Here is a 27803-nt window from a genome sequence, read left to right on the forward strand (position 1 = left end):
GTTTTGAGTCGTCATTTCTGTTTTAAAAGCCCATTTCTGTGAGGTGGGGGCACAGGGGTTAGAAAGAACTCGAGTCCTCGGTCGGGAACGTGCCCCCTGATTAGACCACCACCCCCACGGGACAGTATTTCCTCCTACCACGCCGTTTCCTGGGACAGGGCAAGCGGACAATCAACATTTATCTGCAGGCATGAGCAAGGAGGAAGATGGAGGTGCAAGTTTGTAGGCACGACAGGAATTGAAAGGGGGCAGAAGCAATCAGGATGATAACACGAAAGGCGACAGGGTGTAAGACAAGCAGCTGAGGCCAGGGAGGGCAGCAAAGGCCAAGCGAGGCCATCTCCCGCCCTTCTCACCCCAGACCTGAATGAAAGGGGTCCCTCATTACTTTATGAGGACGAATCAGAGCTGTTTCTTCCACAGCAATCACAGGACATAATTTCCCAGTCCTCCTATCTCAACCCCAGATGAGGAAACTGAAGCCCAGAGAAGGAACGGGTCTAAACTGTGCTTTTTCAAATTGTGGGGTTTTTTCCACTTGCATTGTATAAGTCACTTTTTAAGGCTAAAATGTAAAAAAAAAAGTGTTTTTTAAGTGAAATAGTCCAAGAAGTGCAAATAGATAAATCAGAGCTAATCTGATGGGCAGCCTTGCCTATTCCCCAAGGGGACCACAGGGGATCCTGGGGAGCAGTTTTAAAATACTGGTATAAAGTGATAGACAAGTTGAGCCCAGGTCCTGCCCCAAAGCCACAGCAGCAGCCCTGAATGAACTATATTTTCTTATTTTCGGTATTCTTGAGGCTCTGGCATCTGGGGCCTCACGGGCCTGGGGAACCAGTTCCTCCCAGGAGAAAGCAATCAACTCCCCGGTGAGCACGCCTTTCATATGCAAACCAACCCATCCTGAGCTATACCCCCAACCACTTCCTTTACCTGGCTCTCACACTGGGGGCCAAGGTTCCCCTCTGGATCATCCCTGACAACTGGGGACAGCCCCTATGTCCCAGAGCCTGCCAAAATGATTCGAACTAGATCTCAAACCCGTCTACCCAGAGCCCTGCCCCACCTGTTCCTATCGCTGAAACCACAATAAAGTCTCCAACCTGTGCTTCCTCAACTCCCCCTGCCTCCTCACAGACCCTGATGCTTCCCCTGACGCTGCCCTGTGTGGCTACTCCCAAAGGTGCGGTGGGGCCCTCCTCTTGGGAGCTGTAAATAACAATCTCTTTTCAACTGCGGCCCTCTCCAGGTCCACTGGCCTTGCCATACCTGGATAATAAAACCTACGTTTTAAAACGGGCCCATTCTAGGGGCGCCTGGGTGGCTCAGTCGGTTAAGCCTTGGACTTCAGCTCAGGTCATGATCTTGCGGGTTCAGTGCGTGGGTTTGGGCCCGCCCTGCGTCAGGCTCTGTGCGGACAGCTCAGAGCCTGGAGCTTGCTTCGGGGTCTGTGTCTCCCTCTCTCTCTGCCCCTCCCCTGCTCACGCTCTGTCTCAAAAATAAACATTAAAAATTTTTTTTTTTTTAAAAAACAGGCCCATTCTAGAAGCAAATGTCATCCCCAGAAATCCTGGCATTAGGGTTTAGAAAATTCACATCCTGAAGGTGCCATGCCTCTGGGGAGTGAGGGGTCTCCTGGATGACTTTTAACCGTGGGCAGAGAAGGGACCAGAAATGAAGGAGAAGGTCTGGGGCCTGGAGCCATAGGAATAGGACAAGACAGGTCAGCAGGAAGATGCTGGCAGAGGCAGTCGGTTCAGAGGTACTGAGGTGAACGTGGACTGAGGAAGGGCAGAAAGAGAGCAGGACCACGGACCCGGTCCCAGGCAGCATCCATTCGGCTCGGGGCCAACCTCAGCCATCCAGCTCCTCCTTGACCGTGATCCGCAGGGGGCAGATGCGCAGAGGCTCGGCAGGCCCGTCCCCACGCATGCCCCCCAGGTAGAAGTAGGGCCGCACCTCCCCGAAGCGGGCGTGGAAGGTGTAGAGGTGGCAGTGGCTCTCAGCGTCGTAGAAAGACAGCTCGCCCTCCTCACACTCCAGCTCTACGCGCAGGCGGCGGGGGATGGCCGGGACCAGGGCTGACGTGGCCGGGTCCGAGGTCACACAGTGGTCTCCCTCCACGCCCTGCGTGCGGCACACGTACCAGAAGCCCGAGCGGGTGTCGTGGTAGCAGCTGTGCGAGTGGCCTTCGGCGCCGGCGTCCTGCTGCAGCCGCATCACACCCACCCGCCAGCTGGGCAGCCCCCCCAGGTCCACCTCCCAGGTGTGGGAGCCCTGCGAGAAGACGCGGGAGCCCAGCAGGCACGGCGCTGAGGAGAAGCGCTCCGGGTTCTCCACCTGCACGCGGTAGCCATGGTTGGTGACGCTGGTGAGGTCATTGGACACCGAGAGCCAGCCGGCCGCGGTATTGGGATCGAAGCTGAAAGGCACTGAGAGCAGAGGGGGACAGCGGGGGCGAATCAGCAAACCTTAGGTGCTGCCTGCCTGCCACGCCAGCCGATGCCTCCATCCCCCCAAAGTGACCCGCTGTGTCCCAACTGGCCCCAGGGCTTGGAGGGAGCTGTCCAGGGCTGAGGGGCAGGGTTATGGGCTGAACTGTGCCCCACTGAAAAAGATGGGGATGTCTTAACTGCCAGTATTTCAGAAGGCATCCTTATTTGGGAGTGGGGTCATGGCAGATGTGACTGAGATGACATCAGACAGGAGCCGAGTGGGACCTTAACCCAACATGACTGTTGTTCTTGCCAAAGAAAGGAGAAGGGACACAGACACACGAGGGGACAAGGCCAGGTGATGACAAGGGCCAGGATCCAAGGGATCCAAGCTGCCGGCCAAGGATTGCTGGCCAACACCGGAAGCCAGCGAGAGGCAAGGAAGGCCCTCCCTATAGGTTTCAGAGGGAGTACGGCCCTGCTGACACCAGCACTCTGGACTTCTGGCCCCTGGAACTGCGAGAGCAAGTAAATCTGTCATTTTACAGCACCCAGTGTGCAGTCCTTTGTTAGAGCAGCCACAGGAAACCAACAGGAGCAGGGGCCCCGGGTGCTCACAAAACTCCATGACGATTTGGAGAAGCACGTAACATCCCTCTGGGTGGGTCACTGACATTTCTCCCTACAAAATCACGTCTTAGCTTGGGTTGCTACACAAAAATACCCCGGGCTGCGTGGCTTCAACAACCGAAATGTCCCTCTCATGGTTCTGGAGACTGAAGTCTGAGGCTGGGCTGTAGCGTAGTTCAGTTTGGGTGAGGCCCTCCCTCCTCGTGGCTCACAGACGGCTGCCTCTTGCTGTGTCCTCACACTGGGCAGAGGGGAGAGGAAGCCGGCCCTCTGGTGCCTCTCCTTGTAAGGGCACTAACCCCATCCTGGGGCTCTATGCTCATGACCTCATGTAACCCAAATCACCTCCCAAAGGCCACACCTCAAATGCCATCACATTGGAGGTTGGTGCTTCAACCTACGAATGTAAGGGGACACAAACACTCAGTCCGTAGCGCCCAACAAACACAGTGACTCGCGTGGCCTGGTGTCACCTTGGAAAGGCAATCCTGAAAGGAGGAGACCTTCCATAACCTACACGGTCCAGTTCCGAACAGAGAGGGCAGCCAGCTCCTCTTTCTGCAGAGGTGGCCGAGTGTCAGGACCCAAAGACAGGGGCTCTGCCAGAGGGTTTTGAGTGGTGGGGCTGGGGGTGGAGAGGGCACCAGGCACCTGTCTGAAAGAGGCTGGAGAAGGTCCGACAGGATGGGAAGCTAAAAGAGAGGAGTGTAGCTGGCTCTGTGCCTCACGTAAAGTACCCCCCCCCCTTCTTGTAACCCTGCCCACACCCCCACTCACCAGATTCAACGGACGTGACCATCTTCCTCCAGACGCGGTACTGCAGGGAATCCAGGTACTTGCAGACGTCGATGAGCATCCCGGGCTGGACGGGCTCTGGCTCCATGGTGCAGAAGAGGCTGGGAAGGGAGGGAAGGCCTGGTGGGCAGGGCTGGGGCCGTGCATCCTGGGCCTAACTGGGTCAGCCGGCCACGGGCGACAGGACTCATTCCCTGGCCATCCTACCCATGACAAACCTGGGCTGGGCTCTGATGGGAGACGAGCCAGTAGCCAATTAGGCTGCTCCTAGCTCTCTGCAGGATTCAGTATTCGGGCTCAACCTGCCCCAGCTGGGATAAATATATATAGGAGGTTCTCAGACACAGTTCCCCTTCTTGAGGGCACAAAGCATCCTTACATATCTGCTCATGGGATGTCTGAGTCAGAAGGGACCGTAAGGGTCCCCTAGTCCCAATGTCTGAACGTATCATTGGCCTTCGCTTTGAACACCTTCGGTGCCGGGAAACTCACAACTCTCCAAAGCATTCTCTTTCACCTTCGTACAGCGGTGACTGGGATACAGTTCATCGCTGTGAGCCCAACAGACATCAACACAAACCAGTGTGTCCCTGAGGCGCTCAGAGGGAGGGGCTAACCAAGAAATAAGCTTAAACGTTGGGATGGCCCCCTGAGAAATACAAGTCGTGTGCAAGATGACACATTCTCTCCCCACACAACGGACGGTGATTTTCCACACTCAGAAAAACAACACTTCACCAGCATAAATCGGAAGTGGAATGGCTCAAAGGAGGGCTCTGTCCACCTGGCCAGTCCCCACCACTCCCTCTGGGTCATACCCAGCTGGCTTCATTACCTGCCTGGCCCTGGAGCCACTGGCGCTGGCACCCCTGGTATTTCTGCCTGCTCTTCCCCTCCCCTCCATCAGCTTTGGCAACTTACCGGCGTTTTCGGCTTTTGTGTTTCTAAAAGAAAAAACAAACAAACGAGCAAACAAACAAAAAACAGAGCCATAAGCACAGGGGAAAAAAAAAAAAAAGTAAGTTTCTGATCTCAAAAGTAGCCCTACATCCCATGTTCATGGACCAGAAGACTTCACATTGTTAAGATGGCAATGCTCCCCCAACTGATTTACAGATTCAATACAGTTCCTATCAAAATTCTAGCTGGCTTCTTTATAGACACTGACAAGGTGATCCTAAAATTCGTATGGAAATTCAAGGGAACCAGAATAGCCAAAACAATCTTGGGCAAAAACAAAGTTGGTGGCTCACACATCCCGACTCCAACACTTACTAAAAGCAAGAGTAGTGAAAACAACGTGGTACTAACATAAGGACAGACATACAGATCTAATGGACACTGAAAGTCGAGAAGTAAACCCTCACATTTACTGTCAGTTGGTTTTCTACAAGGGTGCCAAGGCCATTCATTGGGGAAAGAATGGTCTTCGGTAAATGGTCTTCAGTGGGACAACCGGACGTCCACATGCAACAGATTGAAGACGGATTCCCACCCTGCACCACACCCAAAATTTTCTGAATTAACTCAAAACTTAAATGTGGAGCTAAGCCTATAAAACTCATGACCCTGGATTAGACTATAGTTTCTTAGATATGACTCCAAAAGGATAAACAGCAAAGAAAACACAGACCAACCGGACTCCATCAAAAGGAAAAGCTTCTGTACTTCAAAGGAAGTTACCAAGAAAGTGAACAAATGACCCACAAAATGGGAGAAAATATTTACAAATCACATACCTGCGAAGTGTGCATAATGCCTAAAAACTGTTACAATTCAATAACAAAAAGACAAGCAACCCACTTTAAAAAATGGACCAAGGATTTGAATGTGCAGTTCCCCCAAAGATATACAAATGACCAACAAGTACGTGAAAAGATGTTCAATATTATTAGCCACTGAAGAAATGCAAATTAAAACCACAGTGAGATACCATTTTGCACCCACGGCAATGGCTATTTTAAAAAACAGTCAGGAGGTGCCTAGGTGGTTCAGGCGGTTGAGTGTCCAACTTTGATTTTGGTTCAGGTCGTGATCCCAGGGTCACGGGATTGAGCCCCACACAGGGCTCCGTGCTCGGCACGGAGCCTGCTTAGGGTTCTCTTTCTCCTTCTCCCCCTCTCTCCCTTTGCCCCTCTCTCTCCCCTGCTCACGCTCTCTAAAATAAAAATTTAGTTCTCTTTCTCCCTCTCTCTCCCTTTGCCCCTCTCTCTCCCCTGCTCACGCTCTCTAAAATAAAAATTCAGTTCTCTTTCTCTTTCTCCCTCTCTCTCCCTTTGCCCCTCTCTCTCCCCTGCTCACGCTCTCTCTCTAAAATAAAAATTTAAAAATAATAAGACATTTTCAAAGAAAGTTAGCGTTGGCAAGCATGTGGAGAAGTCAGCCCTCATACACTGCTGATGGGACTATAAAATCAGTGCAGTTGCTTAGAAAGCAGCCTGGCAAACGGTTAAACTTACAAGTTACCGTATGATTCAGTAAATCTATTCCTAGGCACATACTCAAGAGAAATAAAAACATATGTCTACACAAAAACTTGCACATGAATGTTTATAGCAGTATGATTCATAATCGCTAAAAAGTGGAAGCAACCCAAATGTCCACCAATTGATGAATGGGTAAATAAAATGTAGCATATCCACACAACGGAGTATTATTCAGTCCTGTACTGATACATGCTGCAACAGATATAGTTTCAAAACGTGCAGAGTGAAAGAAGCTGGTCACAAAAGGCTACATGTTATGTGATTCCATTTATAGAAATCATTTATGGAAAATGTCCAGACTAGGCAAATCCTTAGAGATAGAAAGTAGATTAGCGTTTGCTGAGGGCTGATGGTGGGGCGAGTGGGGGAGCATAGGAGGGTGACAGCTAAAGAGTACGGGGTTTCTGTTGGGGAGGTAAAACTAATTCTATGACTGATTATGGTGATGGCTGTATAACTCTGTGACTACAGTAAAAACCACTGAACTACACATTTTAAATGAGTGAATTATACAATATGTGAATTTTATCTCAATAAAACTGTTACATTAAAAAAGAAAAAATCAGGGCACCTGGCTGACTCAGTCAGTGAGGCATCTGACTCCTGATTTCGGCTCAGGTCACGATCTCACAGTTTTGTGGGTTCAAGCCCCATTTTGGGGTCCGTGCCGACAGCACGGAGCCTGCTTGGGATTCTCTCTCTCCCTCTCTCTCTGGTCCTTTCTCACTTGCACTCTGTCTCTCTCAAAATAAATACATAAGCTTAAAAAAAAAAGGTCATGAAAGCACACTGGTCACTGGGCAAGACAACACTCCCAATTTCCTAAACAGAAACAGCAAGGAATCTAGCTTTTAGAATCCACCAAATGATTTTATTATCAGGGGCACTTTGGAGACAGGAGACATCAGGATTCAAAGCTTTGTATGACGCAGAGAACCCCAACAGTCCCTGGCGGGGATGTGACACCCACCCAGCTTGAATGGAAGATGTCCCTGTCCCTTCTCAATCCACTCTACAAAGAGTCCCCTTTCCAGAGGGTTCGGCTGTTCTCTAAGTGGAGGAGATACCTCACCATCCTAATCGATTTCCAAACTAGCTTTCCATTATAGAAACATCTCTATAAAGACCTAGTGACTCATGGGGGGCAGGAGGCAGGGGATGAAAGCAATAAAAATAAAAAAAATCAACTAAATAGATATTTTTTAAAGAGAGAAAGAGGTCACCCTTTTATTTAAAAAAAAAAAATTTTTTTTTAATGTGTATTCTTTTTGCAAGAGAGACAGAGTGTGAGTGGGGGAGGAGCAGAGAGAGAAGGAGACACAGAATTCAAAGCGGGCTCCAGGTTCCGAGCTGTCAGTACAGAGCCTGACACAGAGCTCGAACTCAACAACTGTGAGATCATGACCTGAGCTGAAGTCTGATACCTAACTGCCTGAGCCAACCCTGGTGCCCCAAAGTCACCCTTTTCTTAAGAAAACAATAGAGAATATCAAAATGTCATATTTACATTAAAAAGTTAAAATAATTGTATAACTCTAGAATATTCCATTTTGTCTTCTTTGTAAAATCCTATAACCCCTGTCTAATCATGAGAAAAACATCAGACAAGCCAAGGTGGGAGAACAGGCCATCTGGCCAGAACTCCTCAGGACTGCCAAGGTCATGAAAAACAGAAAAGAAGAAGCTGTCACAGACCAGGGGAGACTGGGAGACGGGACAACTAAATGCACTGTGGGCCCCTGGATGGGACCCTGGAGCAGAAAGAGGATAGTAATGCAAAAAGTGGTGACTCCAAAGAAGTCTGGACATTAGTTAATTACAACACACCCAGGTCAGCTTCCCGCGGACAAATGTGCCACAAGATGATGTAAGGTGTCGACAATGGGAGAAACAAGGGAGGCGTACGGGGGCACTCAGGGCTATCCCTGCAACTTTTCCATACATCTAAAATTAATCCAAAATAAAAAGCTTATTTACCAAGTACTCCATTTGGAGCAGAGAGAGAAGAAAGGAAAAGAGAGCAAGAGTGAGTACAAGAGAGGAAGGGCGAGGGAGAAGGAAAGAAGACAGAGGCAGAGAGAAGTGAACTCTGATGAAAACCCTCTTGGCCTCCTGATGGGCAGAGAACTTCCTCCGAGGGCTCCGAGGGCCCAGCACCCCGAGACTATGGGAAGACGGGGTGGGCCGGGGCCGGGGGCCTCCGGCTCCCCACCGGCTCCTGAACACCTGGTCCCTGTCACTGAAGCCAGGCGGCAAGCCCCTCACCATGAGAAAGGAAACGTCATCCTCCTTCATTTCCACCTGCAGCCGCTCAATCTCATGGGCCAGAGCCTCTGTGTCCTCTGCCAGCCGCTTCATCTTCCCTTCAGCCAGACGCTGCTTCTCCCTCGCCTCCTCGGCCATGGCATCCAGGATGGCTTGCTCCTCCACTCTCAGGAACTCGCGAAGCTTGTCGAACTCCTGCCGGATTCGCCCTTCCAGCCAGGCAGCCTCCACCTGCGGCAGAGAGCAGGACGGAGCCACAGAGGGTCAGCCTCGGATGGAAGCCCTCGGCCGGCGCCTGGCCGTGTGACTCGGAGGTTTCTAGCAAAGGAGCTCTGTTTTCAAAGGAAACCATGAGCAGACCCACCGACAGGTAAAATGCAGGTGCAGTTTTATCAGCACAGAGTTGTAAGTTTAAAGCACACAGCTTAATGAGATTGTCTTGATAAATTGAAATCTCAAATCGAATCACTGCTTCTAGATGACGCGTATCGTCTGGATCCTCCTCAACACACACTAATCTGTATCTTGGTTAGGTGCACAACAGCAAGGGAAATACTGAATCGCAGAAATGAACTGTTGTTGTAAGAACCATTTTTTATTTTTTGAATGTATTTTTAAAATTTTTTGCATGTTAATTTATTTTTGAGAGAGAGAGAGAGTGCATAAACAAGGGAGGGGCAGAGAGAAAGGGAGACACAGAATCTGAAGCAGGCTCCAGGCTCTGAGCTGTCAGCACAGAGCCTGATGTGGGGCTCGAACTCACCAACCGTGAGATCATGACCTGAGCTGAAGTTGCACACTTAACCGACTGAGCCACCCAAGTGCCTTGCAAATAACAACGATGTTTAAAACTTATTTGCTGGGAATGCAAGCTGGTGCAGCCACTCTGGAAAACAGTAGGAAGTTCCCCCAAAAAACTAAAAATAGAACTACCCTACGACCCAGCAATTGCACTACCAGGCATTTATCCACAGGATACAGGTGTGCTGTTTCGAAGGGACGCATGCACCCCCATGTTTATAGCAGCACTATCGACAATAGCCAAAGTATGGAAAGAGCCCAAATGTCCATCGATGGATGAATGGATAAAGAAAATGTGGTAGATATATACAATGAAGTATTACTTGGCAATCAAAAAGAATGAAATCTTGCCATTTGCAACTACATGAATGGAACTGGAGGGTATTATGCTAAGTGAAATTAGTCGGAGAAAGACAAAAATCATATGACTTCACTCATATGAGGACTTTAAGAGACTAAAACAGACGAACATAAGGGAAGGGAAACAAAAATCATATAAAAACAGGGAGGGGACAAAACAGAAGAGACTCATAAATATGGAGAACAAACTGAGGGTTTCGGGAGGGGCTGTGGGAGGGGGGATGGGCTAAATGGGTAAGGGGCACTAAGGAATCTACTCCTGACATCATTGTTGCACTATATGCTAACTAATTTGGATATAGATTTTAAAAAATAAAAAATAAAACAAGTTAAAAAAAATAAATAAAACTTATTTGCCTTCCAATCTTAAGACTTCAAATCTGTCTGACCCAGAGGCTTCCCAACAGAGTAGGAAGTATTTACTTTAAAACCAAATCATTGGGGCGCCTGGGTGGCTCAGTCGGTTAAGCATCTGACTTTGGCTCAGGTCATGATCTCGCGGTTCGTGAGTTCGAGCCCCGCGTCGGGCTCTGTGCTGACAGCTCAGAGCATGGAGCCTGTTTCAGATTGTGTCTCCCTCTCTCTCTCTGACCCTCCCCCGTTCATGCTCTGTCTCTCTGTCTCAAAAATAAATAAACGTTAAAAAAATAAAAATAAAAAAAACCCCAAATCATTAACGATATGCACACTCCTAATCGTAACTACAAAAAGCTTTTTAAAAGTTAAAACAAACCCATAAATGCACTCAAAGAAAAAGCAGAGAAATATTTTTCACCTTGGAATGAAAAAGACCTTTTGTACAGCAGTAAAACACTGAGAAGCCTCAAAGGAGATCATTGAATGGATATAAAAATAAGAAGTTGTTTTTTTTTTTTTTTTAAAGTAGGCTTCATGCCCAGCACAGAGCTCAACATGGGGCCTAAAGTCATTACCCTGACACCAAGACCTGAGCTGAGATCAAGAGTCAGATGCTTAACCACTGAGCCACCCAGGCGCCCTAAACATGACATGTTCTAAATGGCAAGAGACTACTAATAAAGTGAAGTACAAAAATACAATTCTAAGATGACCACTGGAAAAACAACTCGAAATGTGTGCGGTAGCAATGGCAGGTCACTATCTCATCTTGAGATTGAAAAGTTCAGTACATGATGAATAATATGCTCATGGCTCTGACAATATGTGACAAAATATTCACCGAAAAAGTGAAAATGACCCAGAAAAGGTAAAAGTGTTTCACTGAAAAAGAAATGACAAGCGAGGAAAAATATTTGCAACGGATAACAGACTGTTATTCTTAATATACAGAGCACTCCTATGAATCCACTAGAGAAAAGGGCAAATATTCCAAGGGAAAAAAAAAAAAGCACGTGAACTGGTGTTCACAGAAGAAACACAAATGGCTTTATACTCGTGAGCCGGTGTACAAACTGACTAACTGTCAAAGGCATGCAAATGGGAGGGTACTGCTGAAATACCAGGCCGAAATGATGGGTTGTGCGTGGTGGGAGAGACAGTGAAATGCAGGAGGATTTCTGTCCCACAGAAATATAAAAAAGCAGGCAGGAAAACCCCGCCAGTGCAAAGTCAAGTCTAGCTACCCTGCCGGCTGGCAATCCGGAGCCTTAAAGGGGTAAACATCAAAGCCTTCACTTCCCTCATCAGCCTGCACAGACTGGACTCAGGGGGAAAGCATGAATCACATAGGAGTCCTGCAATCTGACACCTGGCCACGCGAGAGTTGCACAGCGCCTGGGACGGGCAGACAGGTGCTAGCACCCGGACCTACGGACATGCCCCGGGCACCTCCACTGCAGTCCCGACGAGGCCAGCCACGTGAATGGATGGGGCTGGCCACAAAGGAGCTCAAGCCACAGAAGCAGAGCTCCAGGATTCCACAGCGACCACGGGAAAAGCAACTCACTACGAGTGTTCTGACCACAGGGTGGGAGGTTCCAGTCACTTCCTGTCTGGATCGGAACAGGGTGGGAGGTTCCAGTCACTTCCTGTCTGGATCGGAAGCTCAACGTGTGTTCTGGCTCTGACGGTATGACAAAATGATTCACTGCAACAGTGAAAACACCTCTCAAATCCAGCTGGATGGTTTATAAGACGCGAGAGTTGTTGGAAGGACTTTTCTGTTGGGCACTTCACATGCATCCTCTCAAGTGAACGTTTAAAAACATTCTAGTAAGAGGAAGCCACTCTCTTTCCGCAGATGAGGGAATTAGCTTGCAGGGGGTGAGGGATGTGCCTGGAGGACAAGGCTTGGGTTTGGGAGTAGGTCGGCTTTGCCGTTACTGCCCTGGCCACCCACCTTTCACGATCCTTTCTTCTACCTTATTCCACCAGCTCTGCGGCTCGGGGAAACTCCTTGGCCAGATGTTAAGGAGGCTCTTTCTCAAGCCTAGTCCCCTCCCGTGGGCACATGGGCATGGGAGGGGAGTGCCAGGCAGCCCAAGCCAGGTAGGTCTCAGCTGAGCTGTACTTAGTAGAAGTACTCACCCAGGGGGTGACAGAACAAAGCCAGGACAACCCATCAGAAACCCGGCTGCCAATCTGCACAGGACTCAGAGGAAGAGAGGGTGCCCAGGCATAGACAATGACAGTGGGGACAGAGGGGAGACCATTCACTCATTCAATTTACAACCCCTTATTGATCACCTACTGTGTGCCAAGAATCCTCTCAGATACTACTGCGCTTGCTTTCGTTACATTCTAATGGGAGTAAATAAAAAAAAAAAAAAATAGGAAGTTAATTGCAGGTAACGTAGTGTTCCAAAGAACACAAAATGGGGACATATGAGAGCAACTAAAGGAGAAGGCTGCTTGGGTAGGGTGATCAGGGAACGATTCTCCGAAGGGACGTCTGAGCTGAGATACTAATGACAAAGTGCCCCTTATGGGAGATCTGGGAGGAGACAGCTCACGTGAGGGTCAGAAGGCAGGCCAATGTAGCTGGAGCCAAGCATGGGAGGAGATGAAACCGAGGAGCAGGGAAGGGTGGGATGAAGGCCGTGAAGGCCACGGTGAGGAGTCTGGACTGTGTGATCTCAACAGTTTTAAGCAGAGGAGTGATGCAATCAACGTATTTTTCTAAAACATCAGTCCGCTCCATGGAGACGGACTGCAGAAGAAGGGCAGAAGGCTGGGGCCCTGGTACGCGGCCAGGTGAGAAACAACGGAGACATGGCCAGGACGCTGGAAACAGAACGGCAGGTGGACATGATGTATTTTGCAGTTAGAGGAGACAGGACTGCTATGGAGTGGACCTGGGGAGTAAGAGGGAAAGAGGAGGAGCTAAAGAGCCCTAGGTCACTGTTGGCTTGAGCAGCTGGGTTGGATGGTCAAGTGCAGCACGTGTTGAAGTTAGACTGAAAGCACAGTGCAGATGGCACAGGTAGTTTTTCAAGCCACTTCCGTGGCTGCTGGCATGGCCTGTGCCCAGCGATTTAGAGAGGCCATGGCGGTGCAGCCACAATCAGCAACCTAGAACATGACCGTGCTAGACCCTCAGAGTTAGGGAAGGATGATTTTGTGTCCATACCCACAGCCAGGGTGGGCCCACCCTCACCTCTCCCCTCCCCCCATATCTCAGGTGTCCCTAATCTCCCCACTCAGTCAGTGCACTCACCTGATTATGCTTGGCGATGGCCTCATAGGAGCGCCGCACAGCCCAGAAGGCCTTGGCTTTCTCCCTCAGCGCATGCTCCATGTTCCTGCACTTGGCCTGCGCGAGATACAAGGAGGAGGCACATTAGGGCTGGAGGCCAGGCAGGGGGGGACACACCCCATTTACAACTGGAGTCCAATGTCAGTGTGGGCACAACTCAACCGTTTACTCAACCCAGTCTGTCCACATGCTGCAAGGCACAGCAGAAAGGGAAGTCCTATAGCCCTGACCTCCAATCCGGCATTTTTAGCATGAAGTGCTCTCAGATCCCTTCTAACCGGCCCCTTCGTTTCATACCTGGTACAGCTGGGAAGACAGGGCCTGTTCCCTCGCAAGTTGGCCACAGTACAGTGTAGAAGGGCATCCCGCTCAGGCCTAAAGCTGGTCCAGGCAAGCCAAGAACCCCTGAGCTGTGTGCCAGTTCTATAGACCATGTGCTCACAGGCTCCCTTTCCCACTTTCTAAACCCGACTGGCCTGCAGTTAGAAATGAACAGATCTGGGGCGCCTGGGTGGCGCAGTCGGTTAAGCGTCCGACTTCAGCCAGGTCACGATCTCGCGCTCCGTGAGTTCGAGCCCCGCGTCGGGCTCTGGGCTGATGGCTCAGAGCCTGGAGCCTGTTTCCGATTCTGTGTCTCCCTCTCTCTCTGCCCCTCCCCCGTTCATGCTCTGTCTCTCTCTGTCCCCAAAAAAATAAATAAACGTTGAAAAAAAAAATTAAAAAAAAAAAAAAAAGAAATGAACAGATCTGATGGCAGGTTGGTCCAGTTATTCCTACAGGGCCCGATCTAAACACAGATCTCCCCACATCCTTACCTTGTGGCAATATTCTACCGGTACAGGAGCCATGGGAAACACTTTCATCACTGCTTTCAGCAAATACTTTGGTTTTAGTAGTTTTGTTTTTTTAAACTTAACCATTCTTGCTCTGATCTCCTTGGACTTCACTACCAGTTTTAGGTTGGATTCCTACCTTTTGTATTCAAGGCCTATCCATTTCTTTCCATCGTTAACCTTTTCACTTATCATTCTGAGAAAGCTTACCAGGTTTTTTTCTTTGGAAAAATAGTAACAATTCTAATGGCATTAATTATAAATGGCCAGCATTTACTATTTGCCAGGGAAAGTGTTAATTCCTTTACAGATTATGTTACTTAATCATAACATTATCTCTATTAGGTGAATAATATTAGTCTCATTTTAGAAATTAAAAAACAAAAAACAAAAGCACACAAAAGGGAAGTGACTAGCCCAAGAGCACACAGCTAGTATATGGCAGAATAAGGATGTGAATCTAGACAGTGGTGACAGCCAGCTTCTAAGATGGCCCCTGGTGATCCCTCCCTCCTGTGAGATAGGGCAATTTGTTGCTTTAAGTTTCCAGTTTTGGGGGTGATTTGCTATGCGGCAATAGAAGATACAGATTTGTCCTCAAAAGCCTCATCCCCACCTGGACCTGATTCGGATGATGAGATTCAGGAGCTGATGCTATAACAAGATGTTTGGGGATCTTGGGAGTGGGTGAGTATATTATGAATGTGGCAGGGGTGGGGCGACATGAATCATTGGGGGCCAGAGGGCAGATTGAAAGGGGCAGCCTCTAAAGTGGTCCCAGCAGGGGCGCCTACGTGGCTCAGTCGGTTAAGCGGCCAATTTCAGCTCAGGTCATGATCTCACTTCTCGTGGGTTCAAGCCCTGCATCGGGCTCTGTGTTGACAGCTCAGAGCCTGGAGCCTGCTTCCGATTCTGTGTCTCCCTCTCTCTGTGCCTCCCCCACTTGCACTGTGTGTGTCTCTCTCTCAAAAATAAGCACTTCGAATGAATGAATGAATGAAATGGTCCCAGTAATCCCCACTTCTGGCATTCATGCCATGGTGGAATCTCCTCCCTGTGGGCTGGACCTAGCAACTTGCTTCTGATCAGCAGAATGTTGCAAAAGCAAAGGGAGATCATTTCCAAGATAGGGGACCAAGAGCCTGTGCATACCCCTTCTCACCCTACATTGCTTGCTCACTTTGGATGGAAGCCAGCTGCCATGTTGTGATCTAGTCTATGGGGTGGCCCACGGGTCTAGGAACTGAGGATGGCGTCCACCCAACAGCCCGACAGGACCGGAATCCTGCCAGCAACCACATGAGCGGGCAAATAAGCAAGCTTGAATGGTGACCTTGGCCTACTCGAGCCTTCAGATGAGACTGCAGCATCATGAGAGACTGAGGGCAGACACCCCCAGCTAAGTCATGCCCAGATTACAGACCCAAAGAAACTGTGAGATAACATTTTCTGTTTTAAACCACTCTTTTTGGAGGTAATTTGTTATGCAGCAATAACTGGGCAGTCTCTTACTCCATAGCCCATTCTTCTAACTGCCGTAGTCCAAAAGTGATACCTCGTTTCATTTTCTGCAGATTTTGTTTTCTTTTCTATTCATTTTGGTCATTTTTATGATCTCCTTGAGAATATATAACAGATTTTTAAAAATTATTTTCTGTAGAATAACATCTCTAAGGTGAGCCTCCCCAGTAGCAAAATAAAATCAGTATGAACCTCCCACAAGACCAATGAAATATCACCCTAATGTTTTATTTTGTGGGACAAGAGGTCTTGTCACAAAGTCACATAATAGTTCTGTGACGTGTCAAATATGCGTGGATGACAGGCATGAAGGAACTGCCCACATGTTACCCAGGGGTGTGCTGGTCCCAAAACAACACAGCCCAGCCCTCTGCCTTCGATTACGGGCTAAAAAAGATGGCAGGGGGCCGGGTGCAAAAGTCCCTTGTCCTTTCCCAAACTCTTCAACCACTATGAGAGTTCTGCTGTAATGCAGCAAAGAACAACCCCAAAATGACCCTTCTCTGAGGTGTGAGTTGATGAGATCCACCAATGGTTCTATTTGTAACAAGAGTTACTACTGACATGTACTGTGCATCATGCATCAGATTAAGCACTTTATAAATATCATGCTACTTAATTCTTACATTCCTGTGAGGCAGGCACTACACTCCACTTACACAAAGGAGAAAAGAAGGCCCAGAGGAGTTGAGTAAGTTGTCAAAATTATTGAGTAAGTTGTTAAAATTTATGTGAAGCTCAAGAATGGTCAGCACTAATAGAAGGTGGCAGAAATCAGGTGGTTGCCTCTGACTGGAAAGAGGGCTCTCCAGGGTGACAGAAATGTTCTAGTTTGTTTGGGGTGGCAAGTATAGGGTGTGGATAATTGTCAGAACTCCTCAGATTCAACATTCAAGATCTATGCATCTTGTTGTATATAAAGTCTACCTCGAAAATTTAAAAACCTATAAAATGAAAACATTTCTTGTCACTTACCGAGAGCTTTCCTCCCACAATGAAAGGAAATCCCGGCAATTTCTCCCAGGTTTAAAGAGTTGTTTTTTACCTTTCAATCTCTGTTGTTGACAACTTATTTGCTTTGGCATAAAACATATGTGTGCCTTAAATACACATACATGTGGTTAAGTACAGAAGGTTATAAAGTGAACACCTCTGTAACCACACCCAGGATGTGTCCCTTCTGAATCGTAACCCCTTCTTGCTGCCAGAGGAAACAAGGGTCCTTATTTGCATGTATTTCCCTGCTTCTCTTCATAGTTCTATGCACCCATGTATGCATCCTTAATCTAAACAATATACTTTAGTTTTTCCCGGTTCTGAACTTTGTACTAATGGAACCATTCTGTGTGCATTCTTGTGTGTCTTGTTTTCTTAACCTTAATGTAAGGTTTACAGGACTCAAATCCGTTACTGTATGTAAGTTTACTCATTCATTGTTGCACTGTATTCCAGTGTATGAATACACATTTACCCATTCCGTGTTCATCGACAGTTGGGTCATTGACACTCTCCAAGTAATACAAATAGCACATATCTTCCTGCATACATCACATATACACGTACACTTGTCTCTGTGCAAAATACTCTTGGAGGCAGAAACACTGGTGTGTGTATTTTCAGCTTTAGAAGATTAACGCCAAACCGTTTTCCAAAGTAGTTGTACTAGCTAATACCACACAAGCGATGTTAATGAAGTGTTCATTAACCATTGGATATTTATTTTTTAATCCGTTCACGTCTTTCAACCATTTTTTAATGGAGTTGCCTGCCATTTTCCGACTGGTTTGTAGGAATTTATTGTAAATGTGCAACGTCTTTCATGGGTTAGATGTGTAATAAGTATCTTCTATTGTATCGCTTATATTTCTTAACTACAATATGGTCAAATGTATCGGTCTTATCCTTTAGAATTAGTTTTAAAAATACTCCCATACCCTAGGGTCACAAAATTAATTTGCTACATTATTATCATTTTTTAAGCTTTGTGGCTTTCCTTTCTCATTTGGGTCCAACGTGGATACCTGGAGTTTATCCTGTGAATGGTATGACCTGAGAGCTCGCTGCCTCAGAACCATTATTTAAGAGTTCTAGCATGCCCCACTGATACACAGGCCACCTCTACCATACATGAAACGCAGATATGTTTCCAGTTCTCTAGTCTGTTTCCCTGGTCCACCTGTCTGTCCTCTGCCAATATCACACAGCCTTAATTTCTACAGCTGTAAAATAAATATATTTTATAATATTTCTATATCTAATATAGATATCTAATAAATATCTAATATGTAATAAATATCTCCTAAGAATGTTTTTGCAATCGTTGTCCCTTAAAGTTTTCATACGAATGTTAGAATTAGCTTGTCAAATTCCACAAAATAATCACATTGGGATTTTGATTAGGATAGTACTGACTCTACACTCAGTTTGGAGATAACTGGCATCTGTAAATAGTGAGCCTTCTCATCTATGAATATGGTATATCCTCCATTTAGTCTTTGATGTCTCTCAATGAAATTGTTCCCCACTTCTCCCCGCCCCCCCGCCACCCGGCCAGAGATCTGCATCTTTGTTACCTTTATTGTTATAAACTCAATTTTCTATACCACTGTATTTTTTATTTGATATTTGCTACTGATATACAGAAATATTTTAATCTTTTTGCAACTGGCATTCTGTCTAAACTTATTTATATTCATAATTTATCCATAGCATCTTTTTATTTCCTATGCAACAGAAATTTCTACACAGATACATGTAATCATGTCATCTACAGATCATGCTAGTGTAGTTTCCCTCTTTCCTAACCTCATACCTTTTATTTATGATTCCTGACTTATTTTATTAGCTACAATTTTCAATACAAAATTGAATAGAACTGGCCATAATGAGAAAACTTTCAGTGTTTCACCATTAAATATGGTATTAGCTCTAAGCTTTTCAGGAGTTATACTTCATCAGATTAATGAGGTTCCTTCCGTTCCTAGTTTGCTAATTTTTTTTAAGTACTAAAACATACCGAACTTTATCAAATGTATTTTTTTTCCGTCCATTGTCATAATCCTATTTAAGTGGCACAAAACTAGGTTGTTTTCTTCTCTGACAACTTCTGTGATTTAACTGGAATATTTAACATAACCCAACATGTCATCCAACCTACCACCTATTTCTCCCACTTGTTCAGTATTTCCTTTTCTTCCTATTTGGGGATTTACTGTGCATGTTTTATTCCACTTTTTCCCTTTCCGTGCACTTTGTGATTCGTCTAGGAAATACTGCATGTAAACAGTGTGAATTCAAATGAATCTAAACAATACACTTTTCACATTTGTTTTAGATATTCGGATTTTAACACCACACAACATACGTGTATCCAACTGGACTGACCACTCAGGGACCTGCATTATAGCCCAAGCAGTGTGTTGAATGAGCAGAAGCTGCTGGCTTCCTAGTGGGGGCTCTGGTGTGAAGCCTGGTCGGGACTCATATGGGTCATCACTGCCCTGGATGGAGCTAAATGGCCTGTGACACATGTGGAGCATCGACCAGGCCCCAAGCCCAAAGGAGCAAATGAGCTCTGATTTTAGTTTCAAATTACAACACTCAAGGTTAGTTATAAACATGCAGAACAGGAAGCTTTTATTTACACTAAACGTTCAGAATGTGATTATAAGGTCTACGTCATTGATTTTAAAAATTACAATTTGATTCTTTAAGCAGCAAGTTTCAATAATATATTTAATAATTAACCCTAAGGATTTTACAAAGTTATTTTGCCCAAATTATCCATTAACACAGGTGCTATGTGGTATAACAGAAAATGGGAAGGGTGCAGGTAAGAGAAAGAATAAATACTAGTTCCCAAGATGGTCACTGCGCCCCTCAAGTACTTATCGAAGTGCTAGGGTCATGTCTGCAGCCAGGGATGTCTGCCCCAAGCCAGATTTTCTGTCCTCCAAGGCCCTATGCATGCTGCTGCTTCTGACCGATTCCTGTCTGCACCGTCCAACAACCCCAACGTGGCGCTGAAAACTCAGCTCAGGTTCCCCTCACTTCCTCAGGGAGCCGCCTTGATCTCCCCAGCAGAGTTCAGGTACATCTTGTGGGCTCTCACAGCTCTCAGGTACAACCCTATGATCCCATTTACTACCCTGGATAATCACCTCACTTTCCTGGAAAGGCTGCAGGCTTCCAGGAAAGGCCAGGTCCTCTCGCCCCACACATGGTGCTCAACAAACCTTTGCAGAAGGAATGGACGCTTGCCCTGCAAGGGTAGAAACTGTCTTGTCCCTGCATATCCCCAGGTCTCAGCACACAGCGGACGTGCATACCTACCTACCTGCCCAGTCAATGAGTGCATCCAACGTCCATGGTCTTTCCACTACTCCACACTGGCTCCTGGACTGAAAGTTAGGAGACCTGATTTATAAATAGTGTCTTTGTCACTAACCACTGGCGAGAACTTTGGCAAAGCTCTCTCTCACTGGCCATCAGGCTCCATACCTTAGAGGGGTGCCTGGGTGGCTCAGTCGGTTAAGCATCCAACCCTTAATTTCAGCTCAGGTCATGATCCTGTGGCCGTGAGACTGAGCCCCATGTTGGGCTCAGTGCTGGGTGTGGAGCCTGCTTAGGATTCTCTCTCTCCCTTTCTCTCTGCCCCTCTCCTCTCCCTCTCTCAAAAAAAATTTTTTTAATTAAGAAATAAGGCATGTCTCTGAAATTTCACTGTAAAAATGAAGAACAGTTCTTGGTCCATGTTTACTCAGCCCATTACCAGTGTCCTGGCATCTGCCTCTGGTTCCTGTTACTTTCCCTATTTCAAATGTTTGTTTCCAGGCAGACTGACACAGCAGCTAAGAGCTCTGGCACCCTGCCACCCAAGTTCAGATCCCAGCTGCCCCATTAGGAGCATTCATTTTCTTCTCTCTGCCCCATGGTTTTCTCATGTGGGTAAGAGGAATGAGACTGCCTAGCTCACAGGATTGCTGTGAGGTTCCCACTAGTCAATCCATGTAAAGTACTTAAAAGAGCACACCAGGCATGTGTTAACTCTCACTACTAAGTGCCACTTAGCACCAGGTGACTTAACTCTCCTTCCGGGTTATTTCCCAGGCCTCTTAAATGCATAGGATAAATGCATCCAAGACAACTCGATCTCATCCAGATCCTTTTCCTATCCAACTCCAACCCAGTCTCCCATTTTTCCTTTCCCCTCGGTGTGCTTATGAAGCAGGTGTCCACCATGGTGCCTTGTGCTGGGGTCCAATAACTCAGGAGCCTCAATAAGCAGTGTTCAGTAAGACCCCATCCCTGCCCTTGGGCACATGCCTCACCAAGCAGGCAATCAATGTCCTCTATGCAATTTGGATCTGGTAGGGCCAAGCCCATAATGGGGGGGGTCCAGAAGGGGGTGTGTAGTTAGGAAAAGGGGGAAAATTATGAGGGGGGAGATTTAAGGAAAACATGGAATATTCCAGGCTAAGATTTAGCCAGACTAATTGTAAGAAGGTAATCCCAGAAGGGGAACAGGCTGGGGCTGGTGCAGAAGAAGCTGGAGGGCAGAGAATGGCTCTCAAGTCAGTCCCATGTGACACCTAAGAAAGTGATCTGGACAAGGCGGTTCGAGGCCTGGGACTTGGTGGGGGTTCTGCAAGGCAGAGTAAACACTGGACTGGGACTCAGGAAATCTGAGTTCTAATCCTGCGTGTACCCTTTTCACTCCCTGCGACTGTCACGAATTGCTGTATCTCTCCAAGTTTCTGTTTTCTCACTAGTAAAATGGAATCATCTCCTCACAGTGCCCTCTGGCTCCGAGTCTCTATATTTGGGGATCTGCAAGTTTTCCAGGAAGAGTTTTCAGTTAGTGTTTTCATTCAATGACCTACACAAACAAACCAAAACCAAAACACCTACCTAAGGTAAACCTTTTCTGAGTCACCTAATGAACACTGCCGACACACGCTTTCAGTTCCTACAACTTCAGGACCAGTCTGTATTTGCTAACAATGTCCAAGCTATACGACTTTCATTGTCTCGGCCTAAAAGGGAAAGAACAGAAATACACCTAACAAGTAAAGGATAGGCTAGATCTAATGAAGGCCAATTACATCACAGCCAAGTTTTGGTTCTTCGAAGAGGGAAACTGAGGCTGGCAAATCAAGTCATCACATAGAAGAGGGTAAAGGGGTATCACGAGTATTGCCAGACAAGCCTCAGAGCCACCGAAGGAGCAGCGCTTGAGTTTCAGCAAAATAAAGCCTTGTAATGAATATCTGAACTAGAAGTGAATTGATTTTTGTTTTGTTTGTGCTTAATTTGTAAGTTTTGTGTGTCTGTTTTACTGCCTATGTGTGGAATAGGAGGAATTTACACTAGTTTAGTGTTTGTATGTAAGGAATATATTTTATTTCACAGTGTTAGAACAGTTTCTCCTCGAAGAAGAACGGGTACGTTGTTCAGGTTTGAGAAACACGTGCCAGTGGATGTCCCTTCAAGCCCCAACATGTACTTTTAGGGATCTGGTTGAAACACTTATGTCATGTGTGGGGCACCTGAGTGGCCCCGTCGGTTAAGCACCCGCTTCAGCTCAGGTCATGAACTCGCAGTTTGTGAGTTTGAGCCTGGTGTCGGGCTCTGTGCTGACAGCTCGGAGCCTGGAGCCTGCTTGAGATCTTCTGTCTCTCTCTCTGCCCCTCCCCGGCTCATGCACACTCACTCCCTCTCTCTCTCTCTCTCTCTCTCTCTCTCTCTCAAAAAATAAATAAATAAATAAATAAACATTAGAAAAAAAATCAAACACTTATGCAATGTTTGGGTATCTCAGCACTTCCTTCCTTCATGCCCCACGTATGTAGGTAGGACAAAACCTCAGATCTTTAACATGCCCTTCGTGCCCCTTGCGATCTGTCCTGGACTGGATGCCCTCATTCCCCGTCCAGACGTCTCTGGGTTACTCTGCATCCCTGCCCCCTGCCCCACCACCGCTGCTTGCTGCCCCTCACTTAGCTAACTCCTCCTGAGCCTTCAGATCTCTTGAAATCACTTCCCCAGAGACTCCTTTCCATGCCCCAGCAGACAAAAGCAGGCTGCCTTGTCACAGTGGGTCACATCCTGCACTGTCCTTCATGGGAATGTCACCCTGAAACTACAACGAGGGTGATTATATATATATATACATATATATGTATATATATACACACACTTTTTTAAGTTTATTTACTTATTTTTGAGAAAGACAGAGAGAGTGAGCAGGGGAGGGGCAGGGAGAGAGGGAGACAAAGAATCCTAAGCAGGCTCCATGAGACTTGAATTCACGGACCATGAGATCATGACCTGAGCCGAAATCAAGGGTCGGACGCTCAACCGACTGAGCCACCCAGATGCCCCTAATTAGTGTGATTGTTATTCAGTTATGTCTGACTCCAAGAAGCCAAGGGCTAGGACTCCTCTGTCCTCTGCTGGACATACTGTGCCTGGCACACAGTAGGCACCCACTGATGGCAGTTCTTACCCACTCAAGCCTCTTAAAACTCCTACATAATCGGCTGCCCTCACAGCTCCCAGAATAGAGAACCGGCAGGGAAAGTCTTCCCCAGGGACCAGAGAAGTTTCTCACAAAGTCCATGACCAGAGTAGGGGCTGAACAAGGCCCCAGGTGAACTGTATATAGTACTTGCCCTGTGACTTCAGACAAGTTACTTCACCTGAGACTCAGTGTCGCTGTCTGCAAAATGGGGAGAACAGTACCTACGTGTATCAAGTTGAATAAAGACGTCCACATCCTAAAACTTAGAATTTGTGAATATATTGTTTATATGACAAAAAGGACTTTGCAGGTAGGATGAAATTATGGATTTTAAGATGGACGATTATCCTGGATGGTCCAGGTGGGCCCAAGTCATCGAAGGGTCCTTTTAAAAGGAAGTTAGGGGAGTCAGTCAGAGAAGGCAATGAGACAACAGAAGCAGACGTTAGAATGATGGAGAAAGGGGCCTCTAAAAGCTGGACAGGGCAAGGAAATAAATTCTGTCCTGGCCTCCAAAAGGCACGTAGTGCTGCCAACACCTGGATTTCAGGACTCCTGACCTCCAGAACCATAAGAAAATACTTCTGTGCTGTGCTAAACTGCCGTGTTTGTGGCAATTTATTACAACAGCAATAGCAGACCAATATGCAACCTCATAGGGTTTTTGTGAGGATTAAATTGGTTGACATGTAAACACTCAAGAGACCAGGCACATAGTAAGCGCTCAAAAAGTGTCAGCTGGGGGCGTCTGGGTGGCTCAGTCGGTTAAGCGTCCGACTTCGGCTCAGGTCACGATCTTACCATTTGTGAATTTGAGCCCCGCATCGGGCTCTGCGCTGACAGCTCAGAGCATGGAGCCTGCTTTGGATTCTGTGTCTCCCTCTCTCTGCCCCTCCCCCACTTGTGCTCTGTCTCTCAAAAATAAACCAAAAAAAATTATAAAAAAATAGTGTCGGCTGGTTCGATTATTATTTTTACCGAATTCCTCAGATGATTGCCCAAGTGATCTTTCTAAACACACAGCTCACCACAAAGTCCCTATTTAGAAGCTTTCAGGGCTGCCCACCGCACACAACAGAAGCCCCTCAGCCTGCTCTCCCCTCTCCAGCCTTCCCACGCTGCTCCCCGCCCAGTCACCCAGCACTATTTATTGTCTGACTTCCCCTACTGCAGTGCGAGTTCCACAGGGCGAGGGCTCGGTCTTACCTCTGTGGCTTCAGCACCCCGAACAGGTCCCTAACACCACACAACAGGTCCTTGGGACACGGGTGCCTAACGCACGACTGAGTCCCACCCTGCGAAGGGCTGAGCACACATGGCTTGCATTCTCCTCACATCTTTCGGGACTGGACTCCCTCTGTCCTCATAGGTCACCCTAGGTGCCCATCAGTCTGACAGCATCATCCCTCTGCTTAAAACCCTCCTACTGCTCCCTAAAGTCTCTAAGATAAAGGCCAAGCCTCAAGGCCTCTTCTGCACTCCATTCTCACTCTAACCACTCTGAAATCCTCTTACTGCCTGAAGAGTTAGGCCTCCCAGCTTCTGGACCCCTATGTATGCTGCTGCCTCTGCCTGAAATACCCTCCCTCACCCCCTTCACCTGGCTAACACCTCCTCATCCCTCAGGTCTCTGCTTCAAGCTCCCTGAAGGTATGACATGTTGTTTATCTCATGTCTTGCAGTATCCCTGGGACCTAGCAGTACAAGGCATCTGCTGAATGAACAGGAAGTTGTCATTAGACCGTATGTGCTTCCTGGCACCTGACTCACTAACTGTGAATCCCGGCTTAACCCAGACCTGGGGGCTCTGCCTTAGTGCTCTTGGCCTCGACCCCTGCCCATCTTCCTGCTCTGTACCTGTGCCAGTCCCATGGTGATGAGCCATGACTTGATCCATGGTGCCCCGCCCCACCTCAACCCCAGCCCCCAGAATGCCCACTATTTACTTTAGCTGTACCAAATCAGGACCTGGCACTTGTGCCAGAGAGTATGGGAAAAAGCATTGTTGTGGACCACTGTTAAATACGGCAACAGGCGTTACAGGGTTATCCCTCTGGCAAGTTACTGTGGTATTCAAACACGCGTTCTGTTAACATTCCCCTTTACTTGAACTCTGTCAAAATGTGCAATGGAACTGTAACCAACTTTCAATATTTCTTAAGAAAGGCATTAGGGGTGCCCTGATGGCTCAGTCTGTTAAGCATCGGACTTTTGATTTGGGCTCAGGTTATGATCTCACAGTGTGAGTTCAAGCCCCGCATTGGGCTCTGTGCTGACAGTGTGGAGCCTGCTTGGGATTCTCCCTCTCTCTCTCTCTCTCTGCCCCTCCCTCCTTCATGCACACATGCTCTCTCTCAAAATAAATAAGCTTAAAAAAAAAAAAAAAAGAAAAGAAAAAAAGGCATTGAAAAGAAAACAGGGTCTGGAGACCAGCGCACCTCCTTTTCAATACATTCAGCTTCCTACCAGCTTAACCAGTGGGTCTGACCCATGTGTTAATAGCTAAGGAAATAGTGTTTCACACCCTGTGCAATTTTTATTTTTAAAAAAATTTTTTTTAATGTTTATTTATTTTTGAGACAGAGACAGAGCATGAACGGGGGAGGGTCAGAGAGAGAGGGAGACACAGAATCTGAAACAGGCTCCAGGCTCTGAGCAGTCAGCACAGAGCCCGACGCGGGGCTCGAACTCACGGACCGCGAGATCGTGACCTGAGCTGAAGTCGGACGCTTAACCGACTGAGCCACCCAGGTGCCCCACCCTGTGCAATTTTTAAATCAATCAGTAAAAATAAAATAACAGCCAATGCCAGAGTACAATAGACATTTTCACAGAACTTCTGTTTCAATTGGCACATACATATGAGTGCTCTGGATCACAATGGAAAAACCATGGGCTAAAGGTCAAAAATTGTGAAAACTCCTGAGATGGCTAATCCTTACTTTCCGATCATTTCCCCTTCCGATACCGAAGTATTCTCCATGTTACTTTTGCCCTGTACATTCCTCACTTTATTTACAGCCACTGGAACTCTAGGCATTGGGGCGCGGAGGGTGATCCAGAATAAACCAGTTGCCCAGGGCCAACAGCCTCTCCACTCCTCCACAATACATAGGGCCAGCTCCGGGAAGTACGTGACCCACTTTGGAAGACCTTATCCCTGGCTCCCCAGGTCCTGGGCTCCCGCACCTCTAACCTGACTGCCCTAAACTCCAAGATCCTTGGGCTTTACCCGCTCCTGTGCTTCTCAAATGGGCCTGAGCCACACCCTGCTGGGGTAACTGGTGCAGGGGCTCGGCCCTTCAGAAGTGGGTGGGGCCGTCCTGAGAACAACGTGTAACCCCAGTTCCCACACTTCCTGTTTACTTTCCCTCTTCTCCCCTCGCAGGCCTCCTGGCCCGACCCCCTTGTAGGTTAGCGGAGTCCGAGGGGGCGAGGTCTGGGCACACAGCTCTGAAGGGAGCCGCGGGGTCAGGGGTGCCGAGGTCCGGTAGGGACACGGCCGCCACGTGCGCTCTCGGCCACCTCCCGCACACTGCCGCTCTTACCCGAAAGTCGTGGGCAGTGTCTTTCACTGGCTGCACGCGGTGCCCCTGGTGCCGGGAGTCGGCCTGGCACGAGCAGCACAGCAGCTCCTTGTCGTCGAGGCAGAAGAGGCTGAACTGGCCGCGGTGCAGGCGGCAGAGGCGCGGGGATCGGTGGCCCGCCCAGCGCGCGCCCTCGGACTCCTCGCGCAGCAGTTTCTCTACCAGGTTGTTGAGGGTGTGGTTAGTGCGCAGGTCGGCGAGGGCCGCGCGGTCCTTGCACACCGGGCAGGTGGGCGTCACCTGCACCTCCCAGCAGCGGGTCACGCACCCGCGGCAGAAGTTGTGGCCGCAGCGCAGAGTCACGGCATCGCGGAAGGGATCGTAGCAGACGGCACAGAGCAGCTCCTCCTTGAAGGAGCGGGAAGGCCCGGGGGACACGGCGGGGCCCAGCTCCATAGCTGTGGCCACCGGTTCCCAAGCCGGTAACTTTGACTCCCACCCCTCCCACCCACCTCGAGGATTCGGGACCCGCGCGGGGCGGCTCCCGACCCCTTCCGTCCGGCGCGCTGAGCGACAGAGGCGCGGGCCAATCGCGAGGGACGCGCTCTGGAGGCTCCGCCCTAATTCCAGTCGGCGCAGGGAAACCCCGGAAGAGCGGGGCGGGACCCTGTACTTCGTGGTTCCCGCCGGTCCCGCGGGTGCTCGTTGGCCTCCGCCTGTCCTCTGCGGTCTGGCCCGGTTCAGGGAGAAAGAAGCTGCCCAGTTGTGCTGTAGGGCTTCCGTGTCATTGGAAACCTATTAACGGTTTGAAATGGGAATGAAATTTAAGATACTTCCTCACCGAATCTCTGGAAATCTCAGGTCGGCGAGGTTGGAGAAGAGCGAGCCCTCCACTTCCTGGTTCTGGAATAACGGTTGAGTCTTAAGCATCTGTTTACCACTTTTGCTTTCG

At 48.1% G+C, this 27803-nt stretch overlaps 1 protein-coding gene across 2 annotated transcripts; it reads right to left on the minus strand.

Annotated features, from left to right (window-relative positions):
* Positions 1–27371, minus strand: TRIM35 (tripartite motif containing 35). 2 transcript variants are annotated; one of them, XM_030312654.2, is made up of 6 exons: positions 26873–27370; positions 13410–13505; positions 8615–8845; positions 4785–4807; positions 3846–3964; positions 1–2435 (listed from the first exon to the last, which is right to left on the minus strand). In XM_030312654.2, exons 1-6 carry the CDS (start codon positions 27305–27307, stop codon positions 1858–1860), a joined length of 1482 nt encoding a protein of 493 aa, XP_030168514.1. In that variant the 5' UTR covers positions 27308–27370; the 3' UTR covers positions 1–1857. The 2 variants fall into 2 exon arrangements, with proteins under 2 accessions (XP_030168514.1, XP_030168515.1); XM_030312655.1 differs by lacking the exon at positions 8615–8845 and having other exon boundaries at positions 7–2435; positions 26873–27371.
* Positions 27372–27803: the final 432 nt, after the last annotated feature.

The sequence above is a fragment of the Lynx canadensis genome, chromosome B1, assembly GCF_007474595.2.
Source record: "Lynx canadensis isolate LIC74 chromosome B1, mLynCan4.pri.v2, whole genome shotgun sequence".
In the NCBI taxonomy this organism is placed as follows: Eukaryota; Metazoa; Chordata; class Mammalia; order Carnivora; family Felidae; genus Lynx; species Lynx canadensis.